At 47.4% G+C, this 12,912-nt stretch overlaps 1 protein-coding gene across 1 annotated transcript in view; it reads right to left on the bottom strand.

Annotated features, from left to right (window-relative positions):
• Nucleotides 1-846: 846 nt before the first annotated feature.
• LOC141257867 (vomeronasal type-2 receptor 26-like) overlaps nucleotides 847-12,912 on the bottom strand; it is a 95,489-nt gene continuing 83,423 nt past the window's right edge. Inside the window, exons 6-10 of the mRNA XM_073672877.1 lie at nucleotides 5,999-6,122; nucleotides 4,983-5,882; nucleotides 4,688-4,834; nucleotides 1,611-1,744; nucleotides 847-1,044 (exon numbers count right to left, since the gene is read on the bottom strand). Coding sequence (XP_073528978.1) covers nucleotides 847-1,044; nucleotides 1,611-1,744; nucleotides 4,688-4,834; nucleotides 4,983-5,882; nucleotides 5,999-6,122 — 1,503 coding nt within the window. The remainder of the gene's footprint in view (nucleotides 1,045-1,610; nucleotides 1,745-4,687; nucleotides 4,835-4,982; nucleotides 5,883-5,998; nucleotides 6,123-12,912) is intronic.

Raw genomic sequence — 12,912 nt, 5'->3', positions numbered from 1 at the left:
CCCCCCTTCCTTATAATGCCCCATGCAGGATGTCACACCCACCCCCCTCCCTTATAATGCCCCATGCAGGATGTCACCCCCCCATCTAATGCCCCATGCAGGATGTCACACACCCCCACCTCACCCCCCTCCCTTATACTGCCACAGGCCTCTGTACAATAAGAAAAAAATCAAATGCTCACCTCACGTCTCACCTGCTGCCGCTGCTCCAGACTCCTCAGTGTCGCCGGCCTCATCCCGCTGTGACTGCTCAGGAGAGAGCGCGGTGACCTCTGACCTGAGACGTCACTGTGCAGCAGCCGCGGAGGATGCAGGACCTGCTGTGGAGGCACGGGGAGAGGTAAGTATTGTGCCGGGTGCCGCACACCAGGGCCGGCATCAGCTCAGGGCCACAGCATTTGCCCGGGTGCGCCGGGTGCTGACGCCGGCCCTGGTGTGCGGCGTGCGGCCCTGCACCCCCTTGCCCCACGGTGGGTATGCCCATGTACAGTCATACACAATCTTAAAGAAGTATAATATATGAATTTACAGAAACTATGGAATTTCACAATTTTACTGTATAAGATTATAAATAATTAATGATACTTTGTATAACACTTTTTTTTATACAACATCATAATTACAGTTTTTCCTTAGCCACTCCCTAAACCAAACCTTATGTCTCTGTCAAAAATCTCCAGAAAAGTTCTGTCTAGAAAAGACATTTTTCTATCCTTCAAAAGCTCAGAAAATTGCTCTGTTCTTCAGTCTATTCCATGATGTCACTCTCAGCTGGTCGTCTCACCTGCCTCTGTCCGTCAATTTCGGCCACTTTTCTTTTTAGGGAGAGGTCACCGTTTTGAATTTTTAACTCTTCTGTGAAGAAATTGACGTTTGACTCATCTGATATGGCTTATAGCATATGTGAAATCGTCTGCGTATTTCATAGATTTCATTTCGAGGAGGACTCATTGGCTTTTGATAAGATTTCTTTTCCGGTTTTACAAATGTAACTTGATTTATTTTCTTTTCATGATTCTCATGTTTTCTAGCAAAATCAAGCGACTGCGCACATTCAAATAAAGAACATTTTAGTGACGCAATAAGTTGACATGTTGCATTTAAGAATTTGAATTTACTTACAAAATTTTGTATAATTTGTTGTATTTTCACTTTTTCAATGAGAGTTCTGTACAACCGATCACATATAGACATGAATGTAAACGAACATTCTTTCCTACCAATCCTTAATTTTTGAAGATCATCTATATCTGGGAAATTCTTGGTTGTACAATAAATCAAAATTTTGAATCTGTCAGAATCATTTATCCATTGATTCGGAGAGTCATGTTCGGAGGACATTAAATTTAGACGTCTGGAAAATGTCACAGGAATCCACATTTTAAATAATTGATTCCTCTCCTCATTGGTTAGATCAAACTTATCAGCAAAGTTCTCAAATGTCTCTGAACTTCTACAGACATGGATTTTGACATCATATTTTGGCATGGTTTTGTATAATTTTTGTAGAATTTTAGAAAATTTTTCCTTACTTTAATTTGGAGTTGGGCCTCTGTAGCTTCTAAATTCTCTGCTATTTTTAATGGCCCTTGTACATCAGCTTCTCTTACGTCACCTAGGTCCATTATCATGTCTCGTCCCTCATCACCTAATATGTCAGTCTCTCGTACGTCAATCATGTCAGGTTTTCCTATAGCTGTCTTTTTGTCAATACCTATTTCAGACACAAGATCACCTTCAGTAGCTGTTACAGACACAAGTCTCACATCTTGCTCAATTTCCACATTACAGTCAGAATCACTATCACCATTTGACACTATTTCTACACAATTGTCCTGCTTAGACTTCTCTAACACAAGACTATGAAATACATCAACCAACTGTAGAATATTTCTCAATCGTCTTATCCTCAGTTCGTCTGATTCTGGTGCCTGTCAATCCATCTGACGCATCTTAGTCCTCACTCATGTAGGTTCTTTCTGACTCTTGAAGTTAGTGGTTTTCCTGACACTTGAACAACAGCTGCAAAACTCTTCTGCTCTCCCCCCTTTGTTCAAGAAGCAAATTCCACTTGAAAAATCAGGACTGGATGCTCGCCAAATTGTAAAAAAATACTTATTTACGTATATTTTTTATACAGGACTTCTTATCAGATGCGATTGTTCAAACAATATATCACGATACTCTTATAAAAAAATGTATCGATTTATTCTTGGATTGTCCATCAAAAAGAATAATTGCAGTAGTTACATAAAATAGGTGAAATAGTTACAAAGTGATTGTCCATTTGTTCATAGATTCACCCATTGTTTCCTGGGATCCTGAATGGTAGGTTGTGTCTGTCGGTGTCCAGCACGTGTGTCAGGGCCTACATGTCATCTGCTTCCTTCACACGTAGATCCTCTGTCTGGTGTAGTGTGTAGTGGCAAGAGCCCCACCCTGTCTCTAACATGGGGTTATATAGCCCCCTCATAGCATCTGTTCATCATATATGGCACTGAGCTACAAATACCAAAAATAGCACTTTGTGATGTCAGCTAAAATCCCTAGAACGATGGCTGATGCAATCTTATGCAAGGTATGATACAGAATTCAGAATTCAGAATAAACATGAATATCCATAATTAATATTTAACGTATATATACACACACTGTGAGTTGCAAAAGTATTCACCCCCTTTGGCTTTTTACCTATTTTGTTACATTATAATCTGTGTGCAAATATTTTTGTAATCCTATTTGTGTGAGATGCATCAGCACCAAATAGTCTAAGTTGGTGAAGTTAAGTGAGAAAAATATAGGCATAAATTAAATTTATTGGATCAAATAACTAAAAATTGGCACGTGCATATGTATTCAACCCTTTTGCTATGAAACCCCTAAAAAAATTCTGGTGCAAGCAATTACCTTCAAAATCACATGCTTAGTTAAAGGAAGTCCACCTGTGTGCAATCTAAGTGTCACATGTCTGTCAGTATATACACTTTACCTTTTCTGAAAGGTCACACCATTAAGCAAGAGGCATCACTAACCAAGCACCACGAAGACCAAGGAGATCTGCAAACAACACCATGAAGACCAAGGAGGTCTCCAAACAAGTCAGGGACAAAGTTGTTGAGAAGTAAAAGTCAGTGTTGGGTTATAAAAAAAAAAAATATCCAAATCTCTGATGATCCCCGAAGCACCATCAAATCCATTATTATCAAATGGAAAGAACATTGTACCGCAACAAACCTGAGAAGAGATGGCGCCCACAGAAACTCTCAGCCCAGGCAAGAAGGGCATTAATCAGAGAGGCAGCACAGAGACCAAAAGTGACCCTGAAGGAGCTGCATATTTCCCAAGCACAGACTGGAGTATCTGTCCATACGACCACAATAAGCCGTACACTCCACAGAGGTGGCCTTTATGGAAGAGTGGGCAGAAAAAAGGCTGTACTTACACACAAAAATTGTAAGGCTTGTTTTGAGTTTGCAAAAAGACATGTGGGAGGCTCCGCAAATATGTGGAGGAAGGTGATGTGGTCAGATGAGACAAAAATTGAACTTTTTGGCCACCAAATTAAACGCTATGTCTGGCACCAAACCAATAGCTCATCACCCCAAGAATACCATCTCCACAGTGAAACATGGTGGTGGCAGCATCGTGCTATGGGTATGTTTTTCGGCAGCAGGAACAGGGAAAATGGTTTTAATTGAGGGAAAGATGGATTGTGCGAAGTAAAGGGATATTCTTGAGCAAAACCTTCCAACAAGATAATGACCCAAAGCATACTGCTAATGCAACACTCGAGTGGTTTAAGGGGAAACGTGTAAATGTTTTGAAGTGGCTTAGTAAAAGTCCAGACCTTAATCCACTGGAGAATCTGTGTTCAAACTTGGAGATTTCTGATTACCAGAGGAAGCATCTAACCTGAAGGAGCTGGAGCAGTTGAGGAATGGGCAAAAATCCCAGTGGCAATATATGGAAAGCTCATAGAGACTTATCCAAAGTGACTTACAGCTGTAATTGCCGCAAATGGAGGCTCTACAAAGTACTGACTTTAGGGGGGTGAAAAGTTATGCACACAGAAGTCTTCAGTTCTGTTGTCCTCTTTGTTGTTTGCTTCACAATAAAAAGAAACCTAATGTTCGCAGTTGTCGGCATGTTCTTTACATGAACTGATGCAAACCCTCAAAAAAATAACAGTGACATTTCAGGTTGTGAAGTAGCAAAACACTCCCCATAGTCCTCCATATAGTATAATGCACCCCCCATAGTCCTCCATATAGTATAATGCACTCCCCATAGTCCTCCATACAGTATAATGCACTCCCCATAGTCCTCCATATAGTATAATGCACTCCCCATAGTCTTCCATGCCTGATCATAGTGAATGTAACTTATCGGCTTCCAATGTAGAATGATTGCCCCTGCTATTATTATCTGGTGGTTATACACAAACAGATATCAGAGGTCTCATATTGCATACATCGCAGGGAATAAATGCACGGAGCTTCAGTCTGGAGATGACTGGTGGACTGATCCACATGCATTTGGAGGTTCTCACTACAGGGCTTCCCTATAAGTTCAGCAATATAAAGCCGAGCAGGAGAGAGTCTAGGCACCGGCACATTACAACTGATGCCCCATTAACCACACTACATATATGAATAGGTTGGGGAGGGCTGTTCTCGGTACATGGCACCTGTGGTGAGAATCTCCAGAGGATCAGTCAATGTATAACGTAATACCAAGCCCTGATAGATGAAGAATGACCACGCATGTTCAAGTGAGGAAAATATCGGAAGTTTAGAACAATCATATTTAATGGCATCATAGGAAAGTACTGAATCTAGAAGCATAAATTACCCCGTGAGTCACATAATTGGATGATTTGTCTTTTCCTAAGAGATAATCCACAGATCAGTGTGTCCTAATATCATCCAGTCCTAACAAACAGATCATAATTCATGGAATAAGGAATTAAAAGTGAACATTACTGCTTCTCCCCAGTAAATGTGTTCTTGAGTTGAGCTCTGGTCTCCATAGGATAATGTAGCATTTTGGGAAGAATATACAACCTAATAGTCCAGCACTGGAGGTCAGTATGGCGAAGATCTCTACAGCCACCATGTATTTCCCTTTGGTGCTCAGATAAACCGGGATCATGGCGATCCAGACGCTGCAGAACACCAGCATGCTGAAGGTGATGTACTTGGCCTCATTAAAACTGTCCGGTAATGTCCGAGCAAAAAAAGCTGTGATAAAACTAACAGAAGCTAATACCCCCATATAACCCAGGATGGAGTAGAAGCCAATAACAGAACCTTCATTACACTGCACGGTGATCTTTCCCTGATAGGAGTGTGTGTGCAGCTCCGAGAATGGAGGTGCTAGAGTCAACCAACCCATACAGATCATTACTTGGATGGAGGAGCAGAATAACACCAGAGAATTGGACCACTTGCCCCCAATCCAGCGTTTCCAGGAACTGCCAGGCTTTGTGGCTTTGAATGCAATGCAAACCATAAAAGTTTTGGCCAAGATGCAAGAAACAGCCACTGAGAAGAGGATTCCAAATGAGACCTGACGTAGCACGCACGTGAGATCCACTGGACGTCCAAGGAACAAGAAGACACAGAGGAAGCTCAGCATGATGGAGACCAGGAGAAGGAAGCTCAGGCTCCTGTTATTGGCCTTCACGATTGCCGAATTTTGGTGCAAAATAAAAGTGACAAGAATTGTGAATGTAAGGGAAGAAAATATAGTAGAAACCAAGGAAATAACCAGGACGATTGTGTCATCTGTGTAGGAGAGAAATTCCTGCAGCTTCGGAACACAACGATCCTTCTTCTCATTGGGCCAATCAAGGTCTGAACATTTCACGCAGGTTTCACTGTCTGGAAATGAGAAGAATACGAAACAGAAACAATAATGAATATTCGGGATCAGATGTCTCGTCAATGAATTCTTACTCCATAATAATCATTTGCAATCATTCCTAGTGTCTTCATACCTGTCGTGTTGGAGATTTCTCCTGGGGAGCACTGGACACAATTATAGCAGCAGGAAAAGATCTTGGAATTGGAAACTTTCCGGGTTCCTGGTAAACAGTGATCTGAACACAGAGAGTCGGGGACCTAAAGACATTAAACGTGTTTTTATATTCAATTGCTTTTGAATTAACCTAAAGAATGAGGCTCCATTCAATATCTCCATCCAGCTTATCTAATATTGATGACCCAAGCAAGGAATAGGTCAAACCTTTTAAATATTTCCACACATTAAAGTTCAAGTCCCTTTAATTATACAAACAAAATCACATAAGCAGCTGGCACTTCAACAGTACCAAGCCTCAGTAGTGATGTTCCCCACTAATAACATACAGGACAGCTATTATTCGCCTGAATCAATTATGATTCCGATGGGACTAGACTCACATGAGCAGAATCCTCCAGTTTCTTCTAGCAGTGCTTGTAATGCTCTGCAGCTAATCACTGGTATATATTTCTCACTCCTCTACTACGTGTTATCTATTCTGAAAACTGCATTGTACCTCCATGTTACTTGCAATGCTCTGCAGCTAATCACTGGTATATATTTCTCACTCATCTATGTTGTTTAATCCATGATACTTTAAGGTCATCACACTTACTTTAACAGTTTATGATCCATGTTGAGTTGCCAGTCTGTTTTTTTTCTGCAGTCTTATTGTCTCCTGTTGTCTAAAGCTAGTTGATTGATTGCTAACGAGTTAAATCTGCGTAGATCTAAGCAGATACGTCCCTACATATGGAGACATAGTCAAGGGGCAGCATTTATGCGGGGGCATTTATGCATATGTGTCACCCTGGCCTGGATGCCACAAAATGTATTAAAGCTGTGTCTGAGAGCAAGGGGGAGGTTCTCTAGTCAGGGGAATATTAGCATGCAATGCCTCCTGTCTCAGGCCAGTAGGGGGAGCAGGCTGCCCCTATAAAAGCTGGTGCTGGGGGCAGGGTTAGGGAGAACTTGATGGCCTGTCTCAGCACTGAGACTTGTCCCAGAGCAGAGCAGGGACAGACAGTTGCACTGCACCTAAGAGGAAGTGTGGCAGGAGGAGAGCCACAAGCCAGAGACAAGAGGCGAAGAGAGCCTGTCTTGGCAGATAAGAGACTGACTTTACCAGACTTTGGTGTCTGAGGCTGGGAGGATTCTACATCCTCCAGCAGAGAACCAGTCCGCAGGGAGGGGACTGTATATTCCTTGGCCTAAGAAGCCTGGAGGCCCTGCCACAACCGAAGGGACCAGTAAAGCCGTACAAGGCTGGGAGCAGAAAGGAACCCACGTCGCAGGTCATACAGGCGAGAATACACGGAAAGCTTGGAAACGTGGGCTGTTACCCTATAACGAGGAGATAGCCAGAAGGAGCGCAGAAAGCACGGTAGGCCTACACCCTCACCCTGACCAGGGCCAATTTCCCCGTTGCTCTCAGACATCCAGGTCCCCTCCTAGCTGGGACTGTTTATGGGTCAGTTTACCTGTTTCAGTAAAGACCCTGGACTGCAACCTATTGTCTGTGTGCTCCTTCGCGCCTCCAGCACTACCGGTACTGGGACTCTCACCACCATCACTCCCACCATCCACTACACTGCCCAGGGGCCGCACTCTTCCCGTGGGGAGTCACAAGATCCCAGCTGCACACCTCATCAGCCCCAGTGGTCTGCCTTGCAGCGGCGGTACCTAATGACCGCAAATCCATGGGTGGCGTAGTCGGACATTATCAATAGCACATAACGGACTACCACTGGCCTGACCACCCTGAGCCACGGAACCGGGTTGCCACTACTACTCCCACCGTTTCCCTAATTGCCCGGATCCGAGTGCCCCACGGCCCAGGGGGCGAGTCAGCTTTGGCGTAGTCGGAAGGATTTCGAGCCCGCAACCACCGGGTACTGCGTGCCTGAAAAAGTCTTTTGTAACTTACCTGTGGCGAAGTTTCCCGCCATCCGGAGTCGTTTCCCGCCATTCGGAGCCGATTCCCGCCAACAGACGCCATCTTGGACCGTTTCCCGCCATCTTCTGCCGTCTTCCCGCCATCCGCAGCTGTTTCCCGCCATCGGACGCCATCTTCAGGACGCCGCGCGGGAAGAAGAGGGGCGTGGACGTCAAAACCGCGCGAGTTCCGAAGCTCCGCCCCACGCACCGACGCTGCGCAAGGTCCTGGAAGGGAGAGAGAGCGACGCTGACGTCATCAGGACGCGACGCCAGGTCCTCATTCATAGCAGCAGCAGCGGAGCCGCGGCCTACAGAAGAGGATCGTCGGAAGGTAGGCCATGCTTAACTAGGGGGGAGGAAGATGTGGGACACAGAGGCGCCCACTACCACCAACGCAGCTGCAGTAGCGGTGATGCCCTTTTCCCTGCCCTACATCCCTGGAGCGGCATGGCTGCCCAAGTACTCAGGGGAGCCCCATGCCCTAACTGACTTTAAGGAAAGGCTGTACAGTTTGTTCCAAGTCTACCCCCTGACAAAGGAACAGAAGGTCAGCATATTAACAGGGCAGTTAACTGGCGCAGACCAAAGGAAGGTAAAATCATGGCCCACTGAGGAGAAAAGGACTGTGAAGGGTATTCTGGCCCGGCTACGGGGTACCTTTGACACACGTACCTCAGCAGAGATCAAAATGCGGTTCTATGGCTGTAAGCAGCGGGCACAGGACAGCATCAGAGACTATGCCCTAAATCTGCAGGAAGCCTTGAGGGCTATCCAACAAACTGATCCTGGCAGTGTGCAGGAAACGGACAAACTGCTAACAGAACAATTCATAGAAGGTCTGCTGTCCAGCGCCCACAGGGCCCAGCTGCGCCTCATGTTCTTTCAGAACCCCGACCTGACCTTTGCCCAATTTAAGGACAGGGCCATAAGGGTGCTCCGTGAATCTGCAACCAGTGGCGCTATAAACCCCCGGCGCCCTGCTCTCACCTACCACCAGGAGGCGGCGCCCTCCTCTATGGACCCCGTGGAGGCTGATGCACAGGCCCTGAACCAAGCCCCGTCGAAAGACCTGCACCACCAAGTCCAGGAGCTGACCAAGAGCGTCGCGGCGTTGACCAGGACCGTCCAGGCGTTGCAAGTGGACCCGTCAAGACCCATCAAGCTGGCTTCAAGTCCGGAGGATGTCCCGTGGCGTCGTCAGAGGAGGATCCCGTCGTTCCGAGGGAGGCCCACAGACCGCTACGCAGAGGATGGACAGCCCATTTGCCGTCGATGCAACCAGCCCGGGCACATTTCCAGGTACTGTAATTTAAACGGGTCCAACCTGGGGCAGAGGGCCAACCCCCAGGCATAAGATCACCAGGACCTTATAATTGGCGTGATAAGTACGTTGGGGGGCGCCCGGTTTTACCCGTGGTGCTGGACGGTATCCCCATGAGCACCTTGCTGGATACTGGGTCGCAAGTAACCACTATCTCTTATGTACTTTTTAAGCAGTATTGGACTGATGCTGATATCACACGGTATCCAGACAGTAACTTGAGCATCATCGCCAGTAATGGCTTACCCGTGCCGCAGATGGGGTTCAAGGAGATGACCATTAAAATTGGTAAAGTTGAACTGCCGGCACAGGGAGTGATTATTGTGGACATTGACCGTCGTGAAAGTCACCCTAAAATAACTGTGGGTACTAACGTAATTGAAAATTGTCTTTCAGAGGTAATTGTAATCTTACAACAGGTGGCGGTGAATGCTAGTTCCAGCCAACAGAGAGTCCTCAACAAGGAGATAAAAGCCCTGATGAGACGGCAGCAGGTAGAACTGTCTGGTGGTAAGATCGGTAGCGTAAGACTGAGTGACCCATTCCCCATTTCCATGCCTCCCAAAAGTGAAATGATGATCTGGTGTCGGACTGCAATCGGGTTGAGAGGTAGAGACTACCAAGCCATGGTAGAACCCGTGTACTCAGACAGCAGGCCCACCATTTTGACAGCCCGGGGGGTGGTTGATGTCCGTCATAGGAGGGTGCCCGTCCGCATCCTCAACATTGGGGAGAGGGAAGTACACTTACCCAGGTACGCTACACTCGCCAAGCTGTTTGTGGTCGAACACAAAGCTATCAGGGCCGTGGAACCCTTGCCTCCATCTCCTCAGGTGGAGGGTAATGGCTCCCAGAAACAAAAGGAGGACTGGTGGCAGAAACTCCACGTGGGTGCTGACTCCACTCCCCTGCACCAAAAACAAGGAGTCTACCGGGTGGTACAGGAGTACGAGAGAGTCTTTAGTAGTGTTGAGCCACCCCCGTAGTGTTCGAGTTCGGTTCGGTTCGTCGAACACCCGTGTGTTCGCCGAACTGTTCGTCGAACTGTTCGTCGAACACCTTCGAACGCCGTTAAAAACAATGGCAGGCAAACAAAAACACATAGAAACACATAGAAAACACCTTCAAAGGTGTCCAAAAGCTGACAAACTGCTCAGAAGACATAACTAACACATGGAAAAGTGACAAGTACATATAGTCATGCGAAAATAAAAGAGGTGGAGGAGTAAAAGGAGGGGGAGACACAGATATAGGCATGTCATGCCCTTCTAAAATCCAAAAAGTGAGAAGCCGACACGGCCAGTCCGCTCCTGCCCGTGCCACCTCCGTGTCGCCGGGTTTGTGCCAGAGCCGCGGTGAACCCTGACGGCCAGCCCCCCTCTCCCAATACTGGTGCCTGTCCGCTGGTGGGTCGAGTGAGCCCCCCTGTGGTGGAGGCAGCTCTAAGCTTTTTAATTTAAATTGTCTCTCTAATTTGAATGAATACACTTTAAATCCATTTACAAGGATCTATTGGAGGGCAAGTCTCATGCCAGCAGCCACGTAATTCCAGCTCCAGTAGCGTCCACTAAAGCTGCTGCAGTTAAAAAGCTTTTATAAGGATCGAGCTCGGCTGTCCACCGCAAGGCATCCTAATGCCAGTCCCAGCCCCTATGCCTTGGGGTGCCTCCTGATGCTCTTCACTAAGTATCCCATGGTCCCGAATCATTTCCTTTGAAAAAATTAAGTGTCTAAACTACAGGTGGTGTAGCTTGCTTAACAGCCGGGATAGTCCGCTGACTAGCAGACACTGCTACTAGGCACAAAGTATTTCCTGGGCTAGATGCAGTTAAAAATTTGTAATTAGATACTCTCGTTGGATGCTGAGAAAGCATTCCATAGAGTCTCCTGGCACGCCATATATGATTCTCTTAAAAAGCTTGGGGTAGGGGTCTAGGGGACCCTTTTATAGCCAAAATCACGGCCCTGTATCGCAATACGTCACCTAGGCTGAAGATAAATGGAACTGTAGCATCCTGAGGGCTCGGTTGCTACAGACGTATTGCACCTCACCCAGAGGTGTGATATCTCACTCTCAGGTAAGGATGGAGTGTGGATCAGGACCCAACACCTGCATGCATTACACCACATTGCCGTGGGGCAGGGCGACCAATATGCCCCTGAGATGGGCACGACAGTCCCTGTCCCTGGCTGGAGTGGGGGGAGGGAACACTGAGGAAGGGGAACCCTGTAGTGCAGGAGCAGGGAGGAAGCAGTTCCTGGGTGCATTGAGAAGGGAGTATAAAAGGTGGGCACCATCTTAGTTCAGTGCAGAGAAGTCTGAGCAGAAGTGGCAGGGAGCAGGGGCTCTGCATGAGCTCTGCTCCGGAGGCGGGCCTAGTAACAGAGGCCCAGGCCTGGAAGAGGGAGAAGGAAGGAAGAGGAGCGAAAAGGCTCCAGGAACGAGGAATGAAGGGATCCCAGGGGTGCGGACGGGCGAGTCGCCACCGCACGCCCGAATCCACCTGCGTGGAGGGGTCAGGCCAAAGGGGGAGACCGGTCCCCGAACTAGTGGAGGCAGGAAACGACCCTCAGCTAGAAACCGGAGGCTCTGACATTTTATGTGGCGCAGCCCCTCGCTACACCCGCTAGGAAGGCACCACATAGGGTCAGGGAAACTGGCGCCAAGTTTACCAAGAGGAGGCCCGAGGCAGCCGGACAGAAGTGTTGGTAAGAAAGGCCAGACAAAGGACACACAAAGGGGGTCCTGTGAAGCGCTCCAAAGTTATCTGGGAGTTGTCTGAGCCCCTCACCTGGTGAGCACAGTACGACGTGGGCAGCCGTTACCTGCAGACGTGGTCTGGATAATAAGAACTGTGAGTAAAGGCCCTGGACTGCATCACTGACTCCGTGTCGTTACTGCTGCTGCCCTGCACCATCACCCCCATCCTCCGCATACACTGCCCTGAGGCTATACTCCTCCCGTGGGGAGTTATGCTACGCTCTGCTGCACCCACAACACCAGCCTCAGCGGTCTGCCCTGTAGCGGCGGTTCACTCTGACCGCAATCCACGGGTGGCGTAGTCAGACATTTAAACATCAAAACCACATAAATAGTTCCGCCACTGGTTTGACCGCCCTGAGCCACGGAACCGGGTCGCCACCACGGAGACTACAACCACCAGCATCCACCAAAAAGGGTCCGGCTCCGGGTGTCCCAAGGCCCAGGGGGCGCGTCAGAACATTTTCATCACTTTTCATGATCACCAATGGGACAAGGCAGGGATGTCCTCTGTCCCCTCTCTTATACATCCTAGTGACGGAGCACCTGCTCTCATCAATTCGCCATAACCCCAATATTAGGTGGATTGAGGTGGGAGGCACCGAGTACAAGTGCTCTCTATTTGCTGCTGATGTCCTAGTATATATCACTCAATCACATATATCCATCCCTGCTGTTATGGCTGAAATAGATCACTTTGTTACATGGTCAAATTTTAAAATCAATGCAGCGAAGTCTGAGGCCCTCGATGTCTCCCTCCCCAAATCCATATAGGATTCCATCCAGTCCAACTTTCCCTTTGCCTGGCCCTCACAGGGTATCAAATACTTAGGAATTCCTATTCATAGAGACCTCTCCCATCTATGTTATC

Source organism: Phyllobates terribilis, unplaced genomic scaffold, assembly GCF_046119375.1.
Source record: "Phyllobates terribilis strain yellow unplaced genomic scaffold, ASM4611937v1 Scaffold_3__8_contigs__length_932513732, whole genome shotgun sequence".
Taxonomy (NCBI): Eukaryota; Metazoa; Chordata; class Amphibia; order Anura; family Dendrobatidae; genus Phyllobates; species Phyllobates terribilis.
Note: the sequence above shows the minus strand (reverse complement) of the source record. Positions and strands in the feature narration are given on the sequence as shown.